The sequence below is a fragment of the Phocoena sinus genome, chromosome 4 (genome assembly GCF_008692025.1).
Source record: "Phocoena sinus isolate mPhoSin1 chromosome 4, mPhoSin1.pri, whole genome shotgun sequence".
NCBI classification, from domain to species: domain Eukaryota; kingdom Metazoa; phylum Chordata; class Mammalia; order Artiodactyla; family Phocoenidae; genus Phocoena; species Phocoena sinus.
The window spans coordinates 13,381,544-13,405,404 of NC_045766.1; the positions used below are offsets into that span (position 1 = coordinate 13,381,544).

Sequence of the window (23,861 nt, forward strand, 5' to 3'; positions counted from 1 at the left end):
GATTTACATTATTATACTCTCCGGTACAAAGTATGGGGTGTGTTCACCATTTTCATACATATACAACATTGGTGGATGAAAAATGTCTCTTAGCAGTAATACTGGATTGTAGCTTCTGATTTTACCAGCTGCATACTCTAGGACTATTATATAAGTAAAAATCTCTCTTGTGATACTGGAAAGTGATTAGAATGTGCAAACTGATGAAGTAGCTTTCACCTGCCTCTTAAAGTGCTCCGCCACAGAAAATTTAACATGTTGGTAGGTTTAACAAAATTGGAATGCTGGCACCGTTGACGTGAGCAACAGTTCTTCAGACCTGGCTCAGAGCTGCAATGCATTTATCAATAGTATATTAAAGCAGCTGACATGATGACTTTTTGCAGTCCTTCATAGGCACTGGAGTTTTTCTGTAAATTTGTTGCGCTAGGTCATAAAAGATCTCATTAGCATTTATTTTATTTTGCAGAGATTCTAAGACAGCATATTGTCTTGCTAGATGTTGACCTTGTTTCTTTCCTACAACTCTTTCATCTATAATCATTGGAACATCATCAGTGTGTTTAACTCGAAGAATCTGTTCTCTCAGACATTGTAAATCATTAAATGTGGACTCTGCTGTGATGGAATAAATTAATGTAAAGCTCTGTCCGTTTTTCTTGTTTTTTTTTTTTTTTTTGCGGTACGAGGGCCTCTCACTGCTGTGGCTTCACCCCTTGCGGAGCACCGGCTCCGGACACGCAGGCCCAGTGGCCATGGCCCACAGACCCACCCGCTCCGCGGAATGTGGGATCTTTCCGGACCAGGGCACGGACCCGTGTCCCCTGCATCGGCAGGCGGACTCTCAACAACTGCGCCACCAGGGAAGCCCTTTTATTTTTTTGGCTTTGTCTGTCTTTCATGTACAAATCCCTCATTGCTGTAAATTGTTGCATTCCCGCAGTATCCCAGATTTCAAGCATACACTGTTGTGCATCTACTTCAGCTTGCTTTCCATAAAAATCTATCATAGGATCATATTTTTCAACAAAAATTTCTTGAACAAATTGTACAGTCAGAGCAGATTTTTCAATTCCTCCCGATCCAAGAACGACTAGCTTATACTCATGCATGTTGCAAACTTGTAAAACCTAGTACCTCTTGTGCTGTCACCGGGTCCCTGCAGCCAGCGTCGCCTCCTGCTCCCTCTGGGTCGCTGCTCCCAGAGCCACGCGGTCCTGCTGCTACTGCTGCCGCCGCAGATCCAGCTGGTTTACCGAAGCTGAAATTCTTGGACCTGATCAAATTCTGCTTTGTAAAGCCCTTAACCTCAGTGGAGGGTAGTGGCATCCAGACTCAATCTCTCATTTTCTCTGGAGCATCCCTGCAAGGCAGTGACCAGAAGAATGACTTCTGGCTTCCTTGGGGGCCTTCCTGCACAATCTCACCCTTATTGCTCTCTCTCGATTCCGCTACCTCAGTCCCCTTGTACTCACCACTGTCCAGCCATGCTGGTTCATGTTTCTTTAGAGTCCCTTTATATCTGAAATAAGACCAGTGTATAACAAATCATAATTTCTTACTGCAAATATATAGTTTTAATTTTTTTCTCGTTAAACTTTATTTAGAAGTAACTCTGAAAACTTCAGAGGTAAGAATCTCTCCTCTATGGTATAAGGGGAAGAATATGGAGCTAGCAGTCAACCCCAGCTCTGCTCAATCAGTCTGACCTATGAGCAAAGCCCTGAATCTCTTTAGATCTTCCAACATTCATCTGTAGACAGAAAGAACCGAAATTGATGCCCTCTCAAGACCTCTCTAACTTCAAACATTCAATTCAGAATAAACTTCTAAACAATGCTCTATATACACTAAGAGAAATTTCATCTTTAAAGGAACTGGAAGTAAATATTTCCAGAAGCAAATAGCTGTTTGTACATTTTCAAAGATATGTCAGACGTAGCTGTGTTAAAGCTTTTTCTGGAATGAAGCTCAGAGCAAATTTAATATTTAATCACTAATGATAAATTAACTAATTTTTAGCATACAGTTTTTGATCTTTTATTTTGATAATCTTGGTTTTCTTTTAAGTATCCTGCCTCAATACTATTTAGGAGTATGTGAACTATAAACTGTAAGGAGGTAACTAAAATATCCTACTAGCTCTGAAGGAAAACTACTTCAGGTTAAAGCTCCTTTACTGTGTGACCTGGAAACAGCAAGTTATTGCATTATTTTAATATTACTGTGAAGAATACAGCTCTCAAAGGGCCCTGATAAACTTTTAGGAAGCAAAATAAATTTGGGGAAAAAAGCAAGCATAAAGTTTTTGCTGATTTAACCTACTTCATATGGATTGAAATAGCTTCACTCTTTGCCTTATAATAATATTCTGCCATCAACCTGGATCCTCCACTCTACCTCACTTTGTGTGAGGGATGTTGGACACTAATTTCTATCTAGTCCCCTGAAGAAGGACCAGGGCTGAATGTCCCACTGTATCTCCAGTCTCTATGCCCAGGAATGGCCAGATCCCTGCTCCAAAACCAAACCCAGGGGCCAAAGCTCTGCTCCCTATGGACAAGTAGCCCAGATGTCAGCTGCCTCCCTTCTCCAAATTCCTTGCATTACCTGTGAGTCTATTTCTTGAGGACAAGGAAACATAACTCTGAGGATAAAACTAAGAGCCCAGAGAGCAGAGTCAAGGGCCACGGAATTAATATTCTCAGATAGTAGTATTGAGCCCTGATAAGAAACTAGTCAAATGTTCCTTGTTGGATTGCAGAATTTGAGAATTTCAGTGGCTGCTGTGTGCAACCTGTTTTCCCTCTTTTGGAATGGGAGTGTCAATTGCAGTTACCCCATGCCTATCCCACTACAGTGGGACAGATAATCTCTTCAGTTCACAGGTCTTCAGATTGAGAAGATTAGTGCTCAAGGAGCCGGATTTGAAGAACCAGACCCAGGGAACCTCATTTGCACTTAGACCTTGAGGCTGAACCTGATTTCATAATGGGGTGAGACTTCTGTAGGGACTTGGGAAGAGTAAATATATTTTGCACATGGAAGGAATGTAAACAATTGTGGTCAGAGGATATTGTGTTTTAAAACATGACCCCAAATTTCTTTATCACTCCTCCCATGGAAAAGTGGTGTCTGTGTCCCCGCTACATGATTCTGACCAGGGACCTGGAACTTCTACAGGAGAGTAGAGGTATCCAGGAGAGTATGGCAGAAGTAATGATGTGTTACTCCCAAGGTTAGGTCAGAAAGGGATATGCAGCTTCCACCTGCTTCTCTTGATATTCTTCCTTTTGGATCCCAACCACCGTGCTGTGAGGAAGCCCAAGCTGCCATATGGAAAGGTCACGTGTAGGTATTCAGGCCAACAGTCCCAGCTAAAGTCTAACTGCAAGGTGTGAGTGATCAAGTCTTTAAGTCATTCTAGCTCTAGCTGTCAAGTCATCCTCAGCCTTCAAATCCTCCCAGTTGAGGCCCCAGACAATGTAGACAGAGACAAGCCGTCTCCGTCATGCTCCTTCCAAACTCCTGACACACAGAATTCCTGAGCATAAAAACTTTGGTTTTTACACCATTAACTTTGGGATGGTTTAATTTACTGCAGTACATAACCGGAACCACCTATCTATATTTGTAGTCACTGTTGTAGCTGCTGGGGCATTCCACCACTTCATGCTTCAACCAGGACTGGAGTTTGCAGTGCCATTGGGTCCTGTTCCTTTCCTGTCTTGCTATCTCCAACCACCATCACAACATATGAAGCCAAGATCCAGACCTTGTCCCTCCCCTTACTGGCTCTGATTTTACCTGTTAAAATGCACTGCCTTATGGATGAAACCCAAGATAGCACAGAAACATAATCATGAGTAACATGATTATGAGTAGGCAGTAAATAAGGCAAAGGAAGAGTCTAATAGTTGACACTTGGCCATATGGGATGATGGGCTGAGCCTGAGACTTCCGAATTTTTTGTTTTGTTTTCATTTATCCTGGCACCTATATTTAGAAAGTTACGTTACATCTCCAGTTTCCATTTCATCCAGGACAAGGACCAATGACCAGTAGATGGTGAGTTTCTGGCAAATCACCAGCTTCATTTGACAGAACTCCACGCCAGATGCCATTGCCTCAGACTCCTCTAGACAAACTAGAATTCCCCATGAGGGAAAGAGAGCAGCTAGTAGCAATACTTTCAAATTTCCTTGTCAGCCAGCACCCACCATCCCTTCTACACAGTCTCAGTCTCCTTTGGGTCTGAGATATCAAGACTTCAAGGAAAGTGAGATGTTCTTCTCAAAATGGAATCTGGCACATAGCCCCTACACCAGTGCCATCAGCTCCTGTTACAGTAATACATGTCACACATGTACTACAAAGTCTTCAAAATGACAGCAATGCCAACAAGAAGACCTATGTTTCGGGGAGGTCTGCAGGATTAGATGAAATAACCACTAGATTCACTAGATTGCCAGCTGCTAAATGTGACAGCAACTCCTTCCCACTGGCCTGAGACCTTGGATAGCATATCATAGAACCAGGTAACAAGGTCTGTGGAGGGCAATGTGGAAAACTGGGCAGCGGGTAGTGAGACTAAGGAGAAAAAGTGGAAATGGACAGATGGTGGATTCTGCAGCTGAGAGCTGATTCTTCAGTTTGACATGGTTGACATATAGATTTCAAATGGAACTTGGTAAAGGTCAAGTTGTTTGACCATAGACCAAACCCTTGCTCTCTATAAGGTCTTGAATTTTTATTTGGTTTGCTCTCACTACTGTTTCTTTACTTCCCAAGAACTTCAGAAGGAGCTTAGGCAGTTGGGGGAGGAAGAAAGTGGGAAATCAAAGAGAATTTAAGTCCTAGATCTAAACTTTGGGACCCTAAAATATTGTGTTATTTTTTAAAAAAGTGCCACTTCCAGGAACCCAGTTCTGTAAATAGTTTTCAGAAGTGAAGAGACTCACAGAGATTGGCTGATGAAATTTTCATTTGCCTCTAGCAAATATAATCAGAGCTGTCCTGCCACCACCAATTTGCAACCATAAAACCAAAAGAAGAAAAAGGAGTAAACAAGAACAACTCAGCACAGCTTCCAGGAACAAGAACATTTCCCAACTAACCATCTTTAATCAGCCCCATCCTGCCTCCTCCCACTGTGTCTCAATCTAATGTCATAATTCAACTGCAAATATACTTAATAGGAAACATCAGTCCTAATCCTATTTGTTCTGGAATCACTCAAAAACCACCAAGGTTTGGTCAGAATAGAAAAGAAAAACAATGAAAACTACAACTTTGTGCACATAAAATTACACTCAAGGATTCTGTACATCCCAACCATTTCAGCCACACCTTCTAATGAGGAGAATCTAACTTCTTCTGGGCAGGCTGGCACCTGGCTTCTGGCCTGATGGTAATTATTTGGTCTCCCTGACATGGCTTTGACTCTATGCCAGAGCTGTTCATTGGAAATGTAATGTGAACTGTAAATGTGAGCTCCATATAAAATTTTAGATTTTCCTACAGCCACATTTAAAAAGTAAAAAGAAACAGGTGAAATTAATTTGCATAATACATTTTAATCCTATATATGAAAAATATTGTCATTTCAATATTTAATCAATATGTGACTAGTGTGCAGGTAAGCCTGTCCTTATTTTTGTTCCTTTCTGATAGGAAGTGACTCTCCTGAGTTAAGCAAATGAAATGGGAACCCCCTGATCCCTGGAAGTAAGCTTGCCAGGTAAATTTTAAGACACGTAGTTAAATTTGAATTTCAGATAAACAATGAATACTTTTTTAGTATAAGTATGTCCCAAGTATTACATGCGACATACTTACATTACAAAAAATATTTCATAGTTTATTTGAAATTCAATTTAACTGGGCTTCCTGTATTTCTATTTGGCAAATCTAGCAACCTGAAAGGCGTTATTAGCATTGAGTCCTTCTTTAGCTAAAAAAGAGTATGTATGTAAGTGGTGAGTGAAGATAGCTCTCTCTTATGAGAACCACAATTAAGGTAATGGGTGGGGAACATGTCTTCAGGTGGCCAGTAGAGGTAGGAAGGGCCAAGATGTGTTCTACCTTGGCCCAGCATAGACAGGAAGGTACTGGCAAGCCCACAAAAGAAGGAGGAAATGGAGGCAAAGAGAGAAAATATGACCAGTACTTGGGACAACAGAAGATGATGGAGCACAAAGAAGTCAGAGGCAGGCGTGCTGGGAGAGTCCTTGTGCTCAAGGTGAGAAACACCCTTATCAAGAATGAGTAATGAGGGCACCTGCTAGGAATGTACACAGGCTGAGCAGCAGGTGGTGCTGACTCTCTGGAGCCTACTCCTCTCTACCCTGTTTTCTTCTCTTTCCATGAATTTGACAAAATATCTGTATCCCATAAGGATATACCTTTTGCAAGATGTTGATCTTAATGTGGCATCTGCTGCTTTCCAATTTGTTATGGATTTTCTTTAATAAAAAAAGTCTTTTATTTTCATTTTATGTGCTAAGAGCTCTAAAAATAGGTGAGGAGAGAAACACTGAGGTTGTTCAATTTATTCCTTTGTATGCTACGTGAGAGGGGTGAAATATGCCCCCCTCAAATTCCTAAAAATTCTAAAAGGGTAACCTGGTTAAAGCTAAGGGGCATAGGGATTACAGAACTTTGAGGTGATGTGTTTTCAATTGCTAGGTGTTGAGTACTTATAAGACTCAGAGTTAAGATCCAGAGTGTCTGATACAGTAGATTGGTCTCGAGAATTTGCATTTCTAATTATTTCTCGGGTGATGCTAACACTGCTGGTCCAGGGACCACACTTTAAGAACCATTGCCTTAAACAATGAGAGAGTCTCCACAGGAATTTAAATAATACCTGTTGAGACTTTTTGTTTTTTCATTAGTTAGCGACCAAAAGAATATAAACTGCATCAGCAGTGGTCCTGCAGAGCCAGTGGTCTCTGTTGCTGCTGCTGATGGTGCAGCTGAATTATGTGGGTTTTCACATCATGAGTCAGATGGTTTAATTGAAGCTCTGGAGGTTGGAGGAGGAAGTGTCTAAAAGGTGATCCTTTGCAATCCAAACCAGATGCTTACCACTCCTGGTCATGTCTGCTCTTTCTGCCCTATGTTGTTCATTGTGCTTCCTTCTAATCAGCCCTAAATTTCCCTAGTCTATCCCGCTGCCTCAGCCTCCAGCCAGTCCTACCCTGGGTCAGAGGAAGGTTATCTTCCTTAGTCAATATTCAAGATGATTGGCACCCAAAAATTTGCTTTTGGTATAGGAAGCCTTCCATGCTCTTTTCCTGAGCATGGTGGTTAGAGGACCCACTTGGTAGTGACAACTTCCATTCCCTTGTTACATTTTTGTCTAGAAGGAGAGAGCCCATCAGTCCCAGACAAATGTGGAAGATGGAACTCTACATAAGGCCACTAACAATGAGACTCAGTGAGATTTTCAGCACTTACAAAAAGCATATCCTTCTTCTAACCTCTCCTGAGCCTATCCACTTCCTTCCCTGTAGGCTTCTGGGATGCAAGCCTATTCTCTCTTTCTCTTTAGGAATTTCGTCCTCTTAGAACTGTCTCCAAGACTTCCTGTCAACCCAGGTCCCCCGTGTCCATCCACGTTTAATTTAAGAACTTAATAACTAAGTTAAATGGAGTTATAAGGGATGTCCAAGATCAAACATAAAGAAACCACAGAGAAGCAGGGGGACAGGGCCTACACAAGGTCCCATCAGCTTGGAAAAGAAAGTCACACGTGTCCACCAAGATGATTGGACTCAATGTAAGCTTCCTGATTCCTTGGAATGGAGACCCTAGGAAGAAAGAGAAGTCTTCAAAAAGAGACAAGACTGGTTTCTCCCCTTCCTGTTAGGGAAGGCTCTGTGACCCGTCCTGGCCACTGCGGTGTCTTCTGCTGAGACTTCTGATTTCTTTGCTGAGACTTTCCATTTTTCATCTGTTTCAAGTGTGTTCATGGGCAGTTGCTAGTTGGAGCTTTTTTTTTTTTTTTGCTTCAAAATCATTGTTAGGGGAGACCTTCAAGATGGCTGAAGCATAAGACGTGGAGATCAACTTCCTCCCCACAAATACATCTGAAATACATCTATATATGGAACAACTCCTAAAGAACACCTACTGAACGCTGGCAGAAGACCTCAGACTTCCCAAAAGGCAAGAAATAGCCCACGGACCTGGGTAGGCCAAAAGAAAAAAGAAAAAACAGAGACAAAAGAATAGGGATGGGACCTGCACCAGGGAGAGGGACCTGTGAAGGAGGAAAAGTTTCCACACACTAGGAAGCCTCTTCCTTGGCGGAGAAGGGGGTGGTGGTGGCAAGGGGGAAGCTTTGGAGCCACAGAGGAGAGCGTAGCAACAAGGGTGCAGAGGACAAAGCAGAGAGATTGCCTCACAGAGGATCAGTGCTGACTAGGACTCACTGGCCCAAGAGGCTTGTCTGCTCACCTGCCGGGGCGGGTGGGGCGGGGGGGTGAGAATTGAGGCTCAAGCTTCAGAGGTCAGATCCCAGGGAGAGGACTAGGGTTGGCTGCATGAACACAGCCTGAAGTAGACTAGTAGCCACAGCTAAATAGGAGGGAGACCGGGAAAACATCTGACCTGCCTAAGAAGGAAGAGATCACTGTTTCGGGATGCGTGAGGAAAGGGGATTCAGAGCACCACCTAAATGACCTCCAGAGATAGGCATGAGCCGTGGCTATCAGCGCGGACACCAGTGACAGGTATGAAATGCTAAGTCTGCTGCTGCAGCCACCAAGAAGCCTGTGTGCAAGCATAGGTCACTATCCGCACCTCCCCTCCTGGGAGCCTGTGCAGCGCAACACTGTGGGACAGTGACAATTTCTCCAGGAGAACACACTGTGTGCCTCAGGCTGTTGCAATGTCACGCTGGCCTCTGCTGCCACAGGCTCACCCTGCAGTCTGTAACAATCCCTCCCCCTGGCCTGAGTGAGCCAGAGCCCCCTAATCAGCTGCCACTTTAACCCCATCCTGTCTGATCGAAGAACAGAGACCCTTAGGCGACCTACACACAGAGGCGAGGCCAAATCAAAAACTGAGCTCTGCGAACAAAGGAGAGAAAGGGAAAGCTCTCCCAGCAGTCTCAGGAGCAGCAGATTAAATTTCCAAAATCAACTTGATTTACCCTGCGTCAGTGGAATACCTGAATAGACAATGAATCATCCGAAAATTGAGGCAATGGCCTTTGGGAGCAACAACATATGTATATTATTCCTTTATCTCTTTCTGTGAGTGTGTATGTATATGCTTCTTTGGGTGATTTTGTCTGTATAGCTTTGCTTTTACCATTTGTCCTAGGGTGCCATCTGTCCTTTTTTTTTTTAGTATAGTTACACTTCTTATCATTGGTGGATTTGTTTTTTGGTTTGGTTGCTCCCTTCTTTCTTTCCTTTTTAAAATTACTTAAAAATTTTTTTTATTTTTAATAATTATTTTTATTTTAATAACTTTATTTTATATATATATATTTTTTTCCCCTTTTATTCTGAGCCATATGGCAGACAGGCCTTAGTGCTTTGGCCAGGTGTCAGGCCTGTGCCTCTGAGGTGGGATAGCCAGGTTCAGGACATCGGTCCACAAGAGACCTCCCAGCTCCACGTAATTATCAAATGATGTAAACATCCCAGAGATCTCCATCTGAACGCCAAGACCCAGCTCCATTCAACGACCAGCAAGCTACAGTGCTGGACACCCTATGCCAAACAACTACCAAGACAGGAACACAATCTCACCCATTAGCAGAGATGCTGCCTACAATCATGATAAGGTTACAGAAATCCTATAACACACCACCAGACGCAGACCTAACCACAAGAAAAGCAAGATCCAGCCTCATCCATCAGAACACAGCCAGTACTCCCCTCAACCAGGAAGCCTACACAACCCACTGAGCCAACCTTAGCCATTGCAGGCAGACACCAAAAACAATGGAAACTATGAACTGGCATCCTGTGAAGAGGAGACCCCAAACACAGTAAGATAAGCAAAATGAGAAGACAGAGAAACACACAGCACATGAAGGAGCAAGGTAAACACCCACCAGACCAAACAAATGAAGAAGAAATAGGCAATCTACCTGAAAAAGAATTCAGAATAATGATAGTAAAGATGATCCAAAATCATAGAAATAGAATGGAGAAAATACAAGAAATGTTAAACAAGGACCTAAACGAACAAAAAAGCAAGCAAACAATGATGAACAACACAGCAAATGAAATTTAAAATTCTCTGGAAAGAAAAAAAAAGCAAGAATAAAAATAGAAAAAAAATTCTCTAGAAGGAATCAATAGTAGAATAACTGAAGCCAAAGAATGGATAAGTGACTTGGAAGATAAAATAGTGGAAATAACTACCACAGAGCAGAATAAAGAAAAAAGATGAAAATAATTGAGGACAGTCTCAGAGACCTCTGGGACAATATTAAAAGCACCAACATTCGAAATATAGGGGTCCCAGAAGAAGAAGAGAAAAAGAAGGGACTGAGAAAATATTTGAAGAGATTATAGTTGAAAACTTCCCTAATATAGGAAAGGAAGGAGTTAATCAACTCCAGGAAGAGCAGAGAGTCCCATACAGGATAAATCCAAGGAGAAACATGCCACGACCCATATTAATCAAACTATCAAAATATTAAAAGCAGCAAGGGAAAAACAACAAATAATATACAAGAGAATCTCCATAAGGTTAACAACTGATCTTTCAGCAGAAACTCTGCAAGCCAGTGGGCGTGGCAGGACATATTTAAAGTGATGAAAGGGAAAAACCTACAACCAAGATTATTTGACTCAGCAAGGATCTCATTCACATTCTACAGAGAAATTAAAATCTTTACAGACAAGCAAAAGCTGAGAGAATTCAGCACCACCAAACCAGCTTTACAACAAATGCTCAAGGAACTTCTCGAGGCAGGAAACACAAGAGAAGGAAAAGACTTACAATAATACACACAAAACAATTAAGAAAATTGTAATAGGGACATACATATTGATAATTACCTTAAAGGTAAATGGATTAAATGCTCCCACCAAAAGACACAGACTGGCTGAATGGATAAAAAAAACAAGACCCGTATATATGCTGTGTACAAGAGACCCACTTCAGACCTAGGGACACATACAGACTGAAAGTGAGGGGATGGAAAAAGATATGCCATGCAAATGGAAATCAAAAGAAAGCTGGGGTAGCAATTCTCATATCAAACAAAATAAACTTTAAACAAAGACTATTATAGGAGACAAGGAAGGACACTACATAGCGATCAAGGTATCAATCCAAGAAGAAGGTACAACAATTGTAAATATTTATGCACCAAACATAGGAGCACCTCAATACATAAGGCAAATGCTAACAGGCACAAAAGGGAAAATCGACAAAAACACAATCATTGTAAGGGACTTTAACACCCCACTTTCACCAATGGACAGATCATCCAAAATTAAAATAAGAAAACACAAGCTTTAGATGATACATTAAACATCATGGAATTTTATAGGACATTCCACCCAAAAGCAGCAGAGTACACCTTCTCTCAAGTGCCCATGGAACATGCTCCAGGATAGATCACATTGTGGGTCACAAATCAAGCCTTGGTAAATTTAAGGAAATTGAAATCGTATCAAGTATCTTTTCCAACCACAATGCTATGACACTAGATATCAATTACAGGAAAAAATTTGTAACAAATACAAACAAAGAGAGGCTAAAACATACACAACATAATAACCAAGAGATCACGGAAGAAATCAAAGAGGAAATCAAAAACTACCTAGAAATAAATGACAATGCAAACACGATGACCCAAACCTATGGGATGCAGCAAGAGGCATTCAAAAAGGAAGTTTATAGCAATACAATCCTACCTCAAGAAAAAAGAATCATCTCAAATAAACAACCTAACTTAACAACTAAAACAACTAGAGAAAGAAGAACAAAATAACCCCAAAAGTAGCAGAAGGAAAGAAATCAAAGATCAGATCAGAAATAAATGAAAGAGAAATGAAGGAAAAGATAGCAAAGATCAATAACTCTAAAAGCTGGTTCTTTGATAACATAAACAAAATTGATAAACCATTAGCCAGACTCATCAAGAAAAAAAGGGAGAAGACTCAAATATATAGAATTAGAAATTAAAAAGGAGAAGTAAAAACTGACACTGCAGAAATACAAGAGATCATGAGAGATAACTACAAGCAACTCTATGCCAATAAGATGGACAACCTGGAAGAAATGGACAAATTCTTAGAAATGCACAACCTGCCAAAATTGCCTCACGAAGAAATAGAAAATATGAACAGACCAATCACAAGCACTGCAGTTGAAATTGTGATTAAAAATCTTCCAGCAAACAAAAGCCAAGGACCAGATGGCTTCACAGGCAAATTCTATCAAACATTTAGAGAAGAGCTAACACCTATCCTTCTCAAACTCTTCCAAAATATAGCAGAGGGAGGAACACTCCCAAACTCATTCTACGAGGCCACCATCACCCTGACACCAAAACCAGACAAGGATGTCACCAAGAAAGAAAACTACAGGCAAACATCACTGATAAATATAGAGGCAAAAATCCTCAACAAAATACTAGCAAACAGAATCCAACAGCACATTAAAAGGATGATACACCACGATCAAGTGGGGTTTAATCCAGGAATGCAAGGATTCTTCAATATACTCAAATCAATCAATGTGATACACCATACAACAAACTGAAAGAAAAAAATCCATATGATCATCTCAATAGATGCAGAGAAAGCTTTCGACAAAACTCAACACCCATTTATGATAAAACACCCTCCAGAAAGTAGGCATAGAGGAAACTTTCTTGAACATAATAAAGGCCATATATGACAAACCCACAGCCAACATTGTCCTCAATGGTGAAAAACTGAAACAATTTCCACTAAGATCAGGAACAAGACAAGGTTGCCCACTCTCACCACTCTTATTCAACATAGTTTTGGAAGTTTCAGCCACAGCAATCAGAGAAGAAAAGGAAATAAAAGGAATCCAAATCGAAAAAGAAGTAAAGCTGTCACTGTTTGCAGATGACATGATACTATACATAGAGAATCCTAAAGATGCTACCAGAAAACTACTAGAGCTAATCAATGAATTGGGTGAAGTAGAAGGATACAAAATTAATGCACAGAAGTCTCTGGCATTCCTATACACTAATGATGAACAATCTGAAAATGAAATCAAGAAAACACTCCCATTTACCATTGCAACAAAAAGAATAAAATATCTAGGAATAACCCTACCTAAGGAAACAAAAGATTTCTATGCAGAAAATTATAAGACACCGATGAACGAAGTTAAAGATGATACAAATAGATGGAGAGATATACCATGTTCTTGGATTGGAAGAATCAACATTGTGAAAATGACTGTACTACCCAAAGCAATCTACAGATACAATGTATTACCTATCCAACTACCACTGGCATTTTTCACAGAACTAGAACAAAAGAATTTCACAATTTGTATTGAAACACAGAAGACCCCAAATAGCCAAAGCAATCTTGAGAACAAAAAACGGAGCTGGAAGAATCAGGCTCCCTGACTTCAGGCTATACTACAAAGCTACAGTAATCAAGACAGTATGGTACTGGCACAAAAAACAGAAAGATAGATCCAGGGAAGAGGATAGAAAGCCCAAAGATAAACCCACGCACACATATGGTCACCTTATCTTTGATAAAGCAGGCAGGAATGTACAGTGGAGAAAGTGGTGCAAGGAAAACTGGACAGGTACATGGAAAAGTATGAGATTAGAACACTCCTTAGCACCATACACAAAAATGAGGTCATAATGGATTAAAGACTATAGAACTCTTAGAGGAAAACATAGGCAGAACACTCTATGACATAAATCACAGCAAGATCCTTTTTGACCCACCTCCTAGAGAAATGGAAATTAAAAAAAAAATAAACAAATGGGACCTAATGAAACTTCAAAGCTTTTGCACAGCAAAGGAAACCTTAAACAAGACCAAAAAACAACCCTCAGAATGGGAGAAAATATTTGCAAATGAAGCAACTGACAAAGGATTAATCGCCAAAATTTATAAGCAGCTCATGCAGCTCAATAACAAAAAAACAAACAACCCAATCCAAAAGTGGACAGAACGTCTAAACTGACATTTCTCCAAAGAAGATATAGAGATTGTCAACAAACACATGAAAGATTGCTCAACACCATTAAATCATTAGAGAAATGCAAGTCAAAACTACAAAGAGATATCATCTCACACCAGTCAGAATGGCCATCATCAAAAAATATACCAACAATAAATGCTGGAGAGGGTGTGGAGAAAAGGGAACACTCTTGCACTGCTGGTGGGAAAGTGAATTGGTACCACCACTATGGAGAACAGCTTGGAGGTTCCTTAAAAAACTACAAAGAGAACTACCATATGACCCAGCAATCCCACTATTGGGCATATACTCTGAGGAAACCATAATTCAAAAAGAGTCATGTACCAAAATGTTCATTGCAGCTCTATTTACAATAGCCCAGAGAAGTGTCCATCATTGGATGAATGGATAAAGAAGATGTGACACATATATACAATGGAATATTAACCATAAAAAGAAATGAAATTGAGTTATTTATAGTGAGGTGGATGGACCTAGAGTCTGTCATACAAAGTGAAGTAAGTCAGAAAGAGAAAGACAAATACCGTATGCTAACACGTATATATGGAATATAAGAAAAAAATGTCATGAAGAACCTAGGGGTAAGACGGGAATAAAGACACAGACCTACTAGAGAATGGACTTGAGCATATGGTGAGGGGGAAGGGTATGCTGTGACAAAGTGAGAGAGTGGCATGGACATATATACACTACCAAATGTAAAATAGATAGCTAGTGGGAAGCAGCCGCATAGCACAGGGAGATCAGCTCAGTGCTTTGTGACCACCTGGATGGGTGGGATACGGAGGGTGGGAGGGAGACAGACGCAAGAGGGAAGAGATATGGGAACATATGTATATGTATAACTGATTCACTTTGTTATAAAGCAGAAACTAACACACCATTGTAAAGCAATTATACTCCAATAAAGATGTAAAAAAATAGTTATTTTATGACAAGGGCCAACAGACACACACAAGACCACAAAATGATCAGTTGAGGGGTGAACTTTTACTCTAAACAAATCTTACATAAAATTTTGCCTCAAATAAGCTAACATTTTAACAAGGCTCGATTACAAATATTTCCCTTTATATCAATATCATCAGTCAATATTATTGCATGCCCAACATTCCATAAGGCACTGAGAGCCAAATAATAGAATCATAAGGAGGTAGCAAGTCAGAGAGTTTTAACACAGCAGTCCTACCTGGGAACAAGTAATATACCTATTGATGAATCTCCACTCCAACCCCGACTCTTGCTATCAGAGGCTCACTTGGTGCTTTTATAGCTCTTTGTCTACCAAGGATCATGATTTTTTTTTCCTACAAATATTTGTTCATTGTAATGGATTGTATGCGACACCATCCAGATATCCCTTCATGACCTACAGAGTTTATTTGCCCCAGCTCTCGGGAATTTGTTGTCTGACATCACTCAACTGTCAATTCCTTTGAGAACTGCCACTGGAGAAGAGAGGTGTTTTTTTTTGTTTGTTTTGTTTTTTGTTTTTTTTAAGTCTCTGAAATGTGCACATTGATACCTTTTATTTTCTTTAACATCTTTATTGGAGTATAATTGCTTTACAAAGGTGTGTTAGTCTGTACTTTATAACAAAGTGAATCAGCTATACATAAACATATATCCCCATATCTCTTCGCTCTTGCACCTCCCTCCCACCCTCCCTGTCCTACCCCTCTGGGTGGTCACAAAGCACTGAGCTGATCTCCCTGTGCAATGCGGCTGCTTCCCACTGGCTATCAGTTTTACATTTGGTAGTGTATATATGTCCATGCCACTCTCTCACTTTGTCCCAGCTTACCCTTCCCCCTCCCTGTATCGTCAAGTGCATTCTCTAGTAAGTCTTCTTCTTTATTCCCGTCCTGCCCCTAGGTTCTTCATGACTTTTTTTTCTTTTTTAGATTCCATATATATGTGTTACCATACAGTATTTGTTTTTGTCTTTCTGACGTATTTCACTCTGTATGACACACTGTAAGTCCATCCACCTCAGTACAAATAACTCAATTTCGTTTCTTTTTATGGCTAATATTCCATTGTATATATGTGCCACATCTTCTTTATCCATTCATCTGTTGATGGACACTCATGTTGCTTCCATGCCCTGGCTATTGTAAATAGAGCTGCAATGAACACTGTGGTACATGACTCTTTTTGGATTATGGTTTTTGCACGGTGTATGCCAAGCACTGTGATTGCTGGGTCACATGGTAGTTTTTATCAGTTTTCTAAGGACCCTCCATACTGTTCTCCATAGTGGCTGTATCAATTTACCTTCTCACCAACAGTGCAAGAGGGTTCCCTTTTCTCCACAGCCTCTTCAGCATTTATTGTTTGTATATTTTGTGATGATGGCCATTCTGACTGGTGTGAGATTATATCTCATTGTAGTTTTGATTTGCATTTCTCTAATGATTAATGATGTTGAGCATTCTTTCATGTGTTTGTTGACAATTTCTATATCTTCTTCGGAGAAATGTCTATTTAGGTCTTCTGCCCATTTTTAGTTTGGGTTTTTTTTTTTTTTATGATATTGAGCTGCATGAGCTCCTTGTGAATTTTGGAGATTAATCCTTTGTCAGTTGCTTTATTTGTAAATATTTTCTCCCATTCTGAGGGTTGGCTTTCGTCTTCTTTATGGTTTCCTTTGCTGCACAAAATCTATTGTTTCATTAGGTCCAATTTGTTTATATTTCAATTTTTTTAACAGGTGGGTTATAAAGGATCTTGCTGTGATTTATGTCATAGAGTGTTCTGCCTATTTTTTCCTCAAAAAGTCTTATAGCCTCTGGCTTGAAATTTAAGTTTTTAATCCTTTTTTTTTTTTTTTTTTGCGGTACGCGGGCATCTCACTGTTGCGGCCTCTCACTGTTGCAGCCTCTCCCATTGCGAAGCACAGGCTCCAGACGCGCAGGCCCAGTGGCCATGGCTCACAGGCCCAGCCGCTCAGTGGCATGTGGGATCTTCCCGGACCGGGGCACGAACCCGTGTCCCCTGCTTCGGCAGGTGGACTCTCAACCACTGCGCCACAAGGGAAGCCCAAAGTCTTTAATCCATTTTGAGTTTATTTTTGTGTATGGTGTTAGGAAGTGTTCTAATTTCATTCTTTTACATGTAGCCGTCCAATTTCCCAGAGCCACTTAATGAAGAGGCTGTCTTTTCGCCATTGTATATCATTGTCTCATTTATCAAAAATAACGGACCATATGTGCGTGGGTTTACCTCTGGGCTGTCTATCCTGTTCCATTGATCTATATGTCTGTTTTTGTGCCAGTACCATACTGTCTTGATTACTGTCGCTCTCTAGTATAGTCTGAAGTCATGGAGTCTGATTCCTCCAGCTCCGTTTTTCTTTCTCAAGATTGCTTTGGCTATTTGGGGTCTTTTGTGTTTCCATACAAATTGTGCAATTTTTTGTTCCAGTTCTGTGAAAAAGGTCAGGGGTAGTTTCAGAGGGATTGAACTGAATCAATAGATTGCTTTGGATAGTATAGTCATTTTTACAATGTTGATTCTTCCAATCCAAGAATATGGTTATCTCTCCATCTATTTGTATCACCTTTAATTTCTTTCATCAGTTTCTTACAGTTTTCTGCATACAGGTCTTTTGTCTCCTTAGGTAAGTTTATTCCTAGGTATTTATTCTTTTTGTTGCAATGAAACATGAGAGTGTTCCCTTAATTTCACTTTCAGATTTTTCATCATTAGTGTTCAGGAATGCAAGAGATTTCTGTGCATTAATTTTGTATCCTGCTACTTTAGCAAGTTCATTGATTATCTCTAGTAATTTTCTGGTAACATCTTTAGGATTTTCTATATATAGTATCATGTCATCTCCGAACAGTGACAGTTTACTTCTTATTTTCCGATTTGGATTTCTTTTATTTATTTCTTTCTCTTCTCTTGATTGTTGTGGCTAAAACTTCCAAAACAATGCAGAAAAATAGTGGTGAGAGTGGACAACCTTGTCTTGTTCCTGATCTTAGTGTAAATCGTTTCAGTGTTTCACCATTGAGGACGATGTTGGCTGTGGGTTTGTCATATATGGCCTTTATTATGTTGAGGAAAGTTCCCTCTGTGCCTACTTTCTGGAGGGTTTTTATCCTAAAAGGGTGTTGAATTTTGTTGAAAGCTTTCTCTGCATTTATTGAGATTTTCATATGGTTTTTCTCCTTCAGTTTGTTAATATGGTGTATCACATTGATTGATTTGCATATATTGAAGAATCCTTGCATTCCTGGGATAATCCCCACTTCATCATAATGTATGATCCTTTCAATGTATTGTTGGATTCTGTTTGCTACTATTTTGTTGAGGATTTTTGCATCTATGTTCATCAGTGATATTGGCCTGTATAGTAGGCCTTTCTTTCTGACATCTTTTTCTGGTTTTGGTATGAGAGTCATGGTGGCTTCACAGAATGAGTTTGGGAGTGTTCCTCCCTCTGCTATATATTGGAAGAGTTTGAGCAAGATAGATGTTAGCTCTTCTGTAAATGTTTGATAGAATTCCCCTGTGAAGCCATCTGGTCCTGGGCTTTTGTTGGTTGGAAGGTTTTTAATCACAGTTTCATTTTCAGTGCTTGTGATTGGTCTGCTCATATTTTCTACTTCATCCTGGTTCAGTCTGGGAACGTTGTGCACTTCTAAGAATTTGTCTGTTTCTTCCAGGTTGTCCATTTTATTGCCATAGAGTTGCTTGTAGTAATCTCTCATTATCCTTTGTGTTTCTGCAGTGTCAGTTTTTACTTCTCCTTTTTCATTTCTAATTCTATTGATCTGAGTCTTCTCTCATTTTATCCTAAGTCTGGCTAATGGTTTATCAATTTTGTTTATATTCTCAAAGAACCAGCTTTTAGTTTTATTGATCTTTGCTATTGTTTCCTTCTTTTCTTTTTCATTTATTTCTGATCTGATATTTATGATTTCTTTCCTTCTGCTAACTTTGGGGTTTTTTTTGTTCTTCTTTCTCTAATTGCTTTAGGTGTAATGTTAGGTTGTTTATTTGAGAGAGTTCTTTTTTCTTGAGGTAGGATTGTATCACTATAAAGTTCCCTCCTAAAACTGCTTTCGCTGCATTGCATAGGTTTTGGGGTCATTGTGTTTTCATTGTCATTTGATTCTAGGTATTTTTTGAGTTCCTCTTTGGTTTCTTCAGTGATCTCTTCATTATTAAGTAGTGTGTTGTTTAGCCTCCATGTGTTTGTATATCTTACACACTTTTTCCTGTAATTGATATCCCATGATATGATCTATCCTGGAGAATGTTCTATGAGCACTTGAGAAGAATGTGTATTCTTTTATTTTTGGATGGAATGTCCTATAAATATCAATTAAGTTCATCTTGTTTAATGTATCATTTAAAACTTGTGTTTCCTTATTTATTTCCATTTTGGTTGATCTGTCCATTGGTGAAAGTGGGGTGTTAAAGTCCCCTACTATGATGATGTTACTGTCAATTTCCCCTTTTATGGCTGTTAGTATTTGCCTTATCTATTGAGGTGCTCCTATGCTGGGTGCATAAATATTTACAATTGTTATATCTTCTTCTTGGATTGATTCCTTGGTCATTATGTAGGTCTTTCTTTGTCTCTTGTAATAGTCTTTGTTTTAAAGTCAATTTTGTCTGATATGAGAATTGCTACTCCATCTTTTTTTAAATTTCCATTTGCATGGAATATCTTTTTTCATTCTCTCACTTTCAGTCTGTATGTGTCCCTAGGTCTGAAGTGGGTCTCTTGTAGACAGCACATATATGGGTCTTCTTTTTTTTCCCATTCAGCCAGTCTATGTCTTTTGGTTGGAGCATTTAATCCACTTATATTTAAGGTAATCATCATCCCTTTCTTTTTCTCTTCTTCTTCTGTGACCCCCTATAATTTGAATGTTGGTGCATTTTATGTTGTCCCAGATGGCTCTGAAAGTGTCCTCAATTCTTTTCATTTTTATTCATTCTGCTCTGCAGTATTTATTTCCACTCTTTTTGTTTGTTTGTTTTTTGCAGTACACGGGCCTCTCACTTTTGTGGCCTCTCCTGCTGCAGAGCACAGGCTCTGGACGTGCAAGCCCAGTGGCCATGGTTCACGGGCCCAGCCGCTCCATGGCATGTGGGATTCCCCCAGACCAGGGCACAAACCCGCGTCCCTGCATTGGCAGGCGGACCCCCAACCACTGTGCCACCAGGGAAGCCCGTTATTTCCACATTTTTATCTTCCAGGTCACTTATCCATTCTTCTGCCCTGGTTTTTCTGCTATTGATTTCTTCTAGAGTATTTTTAGTTTCATTTGTTGTGTTATTCATCGTTTGTTTTCTCTTTAGTTCTTTTAGGTTATTGTTAAACTTTTCTTGTATTTTCTGCATTATGTTTCCAAGATTTTGGATCATCTTTACTATCATTACTCTGAATTCTTCTTCAGGTAGACTATTTCTTCTTCATTTGTTTGGTCTGGTGAGTGTTTACCTTGCTCCTTCATCTGCTCTGTGTTTCTATGTCTTCTCAGTTTGCTTAACTTACTGTGTCTTATGTCTCCTTTTCGCAGGCTGCAGGTTCGTAGTTCCCATTGTTTTTGGTGTCTGTCCCCAGAGGCTAAGGTTGGTTCAGTGGGTTGTGTAGGTTTCCTGGTTGAGGGGACTAGTGCTCGTGTTCTGGTGGATGAGGCTGTATCTTGTCTTTCTGGTATGCAGTACCATGTCCGGTGGTGTGTTTTGTGGTGTCTCTGACCTTATTATAATTTTAGGTAGCCTCTCTGCTAATGGGTGGGTTTGTGTTCCTGTCTGGCATGTTCATGTTTGGCATTGGGTGTCCAGCACTGTAGCTTGCAGGTCGTTGAGTGAAGCTGGGTTTTGGAGTTTAGATGGAGATGTTTGGGAGATTTTCGCGATTTGATATTACGTGGAGCTGGGAGGTCTCTGGTGGACCACAGTCCTGAACTTGGCTCGCTCTCCCACCTCAGAGGCACAGGCCTGATGCCCAGCCAGAGCACCAAGAGCCTGTCATCCACACTGCTCAGAATAAAAAAGAGAAAAGAAGAAAGAAAGAAAACAATAAAATAAAATAAATTTATTAAAATAAAAAATAATTATTAAAAATAAATAAAATTTTAAGTAATTAAAAAAAGAAAGAAGAGAGCAACCAAACCAAAGACCAAATTCACCAATGATAACAAGTGCTAAAAACTATACTAAAACAAAAAACGGACAGACAGAACCCTAGGACAAATGGTAAAATCAAAGCTATACAGACAAAATCAAACACAGAAGCATACACATAAACAGTCACAGAGAAAAAGGAAAAAAAATATCATTGTTCTCAAAGTCCACTGCCTCAATTGGGGATGATTTGTTGTCTATTCAGATATTCTACAGATGCAGGGTACATCAAGTTGATTGTGGAGATTTAATCCGCTGCTGCTGAGGCTGCTTGGAGAGATTTCCCTTTCTCTTCTTTGTTCGCTCCGCTCCTGGGGTTCAGCTTTGGATTTGGCCCCGCCTCTGAGTGTAGGTCGCCTGAGGGTGTCTGCTCCGGTCCAGACAGGACAGGGTTAAAGAAGCAGCTGATTAGGTGTCTCTGGCTCACTCTGACTGGTGGGGCGGGGGAGGGAGCGGCACTGAATGCAGGGCGAGCCTGCGGCCGCAGAAGCCAGCATGACCTTTCAACAGCCTGAGATGGCCTGTGTGTTCTCCCAGGGAAGTTGTCCCTCGATCACGGGACCCTGGCAGTGGCAGGCTGCACAGGCTGCTGGGAGGGGAGGTGTGGATAGTGACTTGTGCTTGCACACAGGCTTCTTGGTGGCTGCAGCAGCAGCCTTAGTGTCTCATGCCCGTCTCTGGGGACCTCGCTGGTAGCCCCGGCTTGCGCCTGTTTCTGGAGCTCGTTTAGGCGGTGCCCTTAATTCCCTCTCCTCACGCACCATGAAATAAAGAGGTAAGAAAACGTCTCTTGCCTCTTAGGCAATTCCAGACTTTTCCTTGGACTCCCTCCTGGCTAGCTGTGGTGCACTGGCTCCCTTCAGGCTGTGTTCATGCAGCCAACCCCAGTCCTCTGCCTGGGATCCGACCAAAGCTTGAGCCTCAGTTCCCAGCCCCCGCCCGCCCTGGTGGGTGAGCAGACAAGCCTCTCGGGCTGGTGAATGCTGGTTGGCACCGATTCTTCTGTGCTGGAATCTCTCCGCTTTGCCCTCCACACCCCTGTTGCTGTGCTCTCCTCCGTGGCTCCGAAGCTTTCCCCCTCCGCCACCCCCCCGTCTCCGCCAGTGAAGGGGCTTCCTAGTGTGTGGAAAACTTTCCTCGTTCATAGCTCCCTCCACTGGTGCAGGTCCGATCCCTACTTTTTGTCTCTGTTTTTTTCTTTTGCCCTACCCAGGTATGTGGGGAGTTTCTTGCCTTTTGGGAGGTCTGAGGTCTTATGCCAGCATTCAGTAGGTGTTCTGTAGGGGTTGTTCCACATGTAGATGTATTTCTGATATATTTGTGGGGAGGAAGTTGATCACATCTTACTCTTCTGCCATCTAGAATCTCCTCCTGAAGAGAGTCATTTTAACCCACTGTCACACTCCCTGCCAGGAACAGCCTGCCTCCCATGACTGGTTAATGCAGGAATTAAAGGCCTGGCTACTTTCCCCACTTCAGGACAACTCCAAAAGGCCATCACAGCTTCAGAATTACTAGCAGCGTCACCTGAGGCCCTCTCTCTCTTCCCAGTCCTGTTTATTTCTCCTCCACCTACTGTTTTTGATCCTGAGAGCACTCCCTGATAAATTTCCCCCATGCAAATCTCCACCTGGAAGTTTGCTTTCTGATGAGCCCAACCTGCTCCGCTTATGGAACTTCCTAACACTGAGCCAATTAGAGGTTGAACACTTTACATATGACAAAAGGAGTACCACAAGGGACAAAAGTGATTTCACTAGTAAGTTCTGCTACTTATTGACACTAAAATTATTGCCATGTTCATTGGGATGTCAATAAGTACACCCCACTATTTTTTCAAGTCTCACTTTCGATAATATCATATTCATATATTCATTCCCGATGACATTTTAGGTCTTTACAAAGGCCTTATGAATTCAAGGTTCAAGAGACCAAAGAAGATCCTAAAATGAGATCTATCTGAATTTAGAGGACTTTTCAGCCTCAACTTCATGGTATTCAGAACTACATTAATGATCTCTGTCTCCCTTTATAATTTGATGATCAAAGTAGAAGTTAGGATGATGACTGAAATAGAGTAGAAGTAAAAGCCATTCACTTATGTGTTCAATTCAAGTAACATTTTTCTGGCACTCTCTATAAAAAGCTGTTGCTGTTATTGTTGTTCATACCTGGAAGGCTAAAAGAAGTTCAGAAGATGTGACACAGAAAAAGTAGGGTCTGGGTCAGAAGTAAGGTTTATCCAACCTAGCACAAGATGGCACAGATAGGTTAGAACCATAATCAGGAAGCACTAAAGCTATAGCCAGAATACTGCCAGGTATCAATCAAAGGGTGAGACAAGGAAGAAGATAAGAGAACAAGGAGCTGGCTGATTCTTGAGAAAATAAGACATTGCACAGAATCAAGTATCTGACACAATTTAAAGCACATGGTTCAGAACTAAGCCCGTGTGGATGGTAAGCAGGTGTTGGAGCTTCCGTTCTCATGTTGCCTGGTACATGTAATAGGAATCC

The 23,861-nt window shown here is 40.8% G+C and overlaps 1 protein-coding gene across 3 annotated transcripts; it reads right to left on the reverse strand.

Moving 5' to 3' along the window:
- Positions 1-355: 355 nt before the first annotated feature.
- On the reverse strand, positions 356-1,112 carry LOC116753261 (ras-related protein Rap-1b-like). 3 transcript variants are annotated; one of them, XM_032630838.1, is made up of 3 exons: positions 1,058-1,112; positions 903-934; positions 356-661 (listed from the first exon to the last, which is right to left on the reverse strand). In XM_032630838.1, exons 1-3 carry the CDS (start codon positions 1,110-1,112, stop codon positions 356-358), a joined length of 393 nt encoding a protein of 130 aa, XP_032486729.1. The 3 variants fall into 3 exon arrangements, with proteins under 3 accessions (XP_032486729.1, XP_032486730.1, XP_032486728.1); XM_032630839.1 differs by lacking the exon at positions 903-934 and having other exon boundaries at positions 356-559; positions 936-1,112; XM_032630837.1 differs by having other exon boundaries at positions 903-1,112.
- Between the last annotated feature and the right edge of the window lie 22,749 nt (positions 1,113-23,861).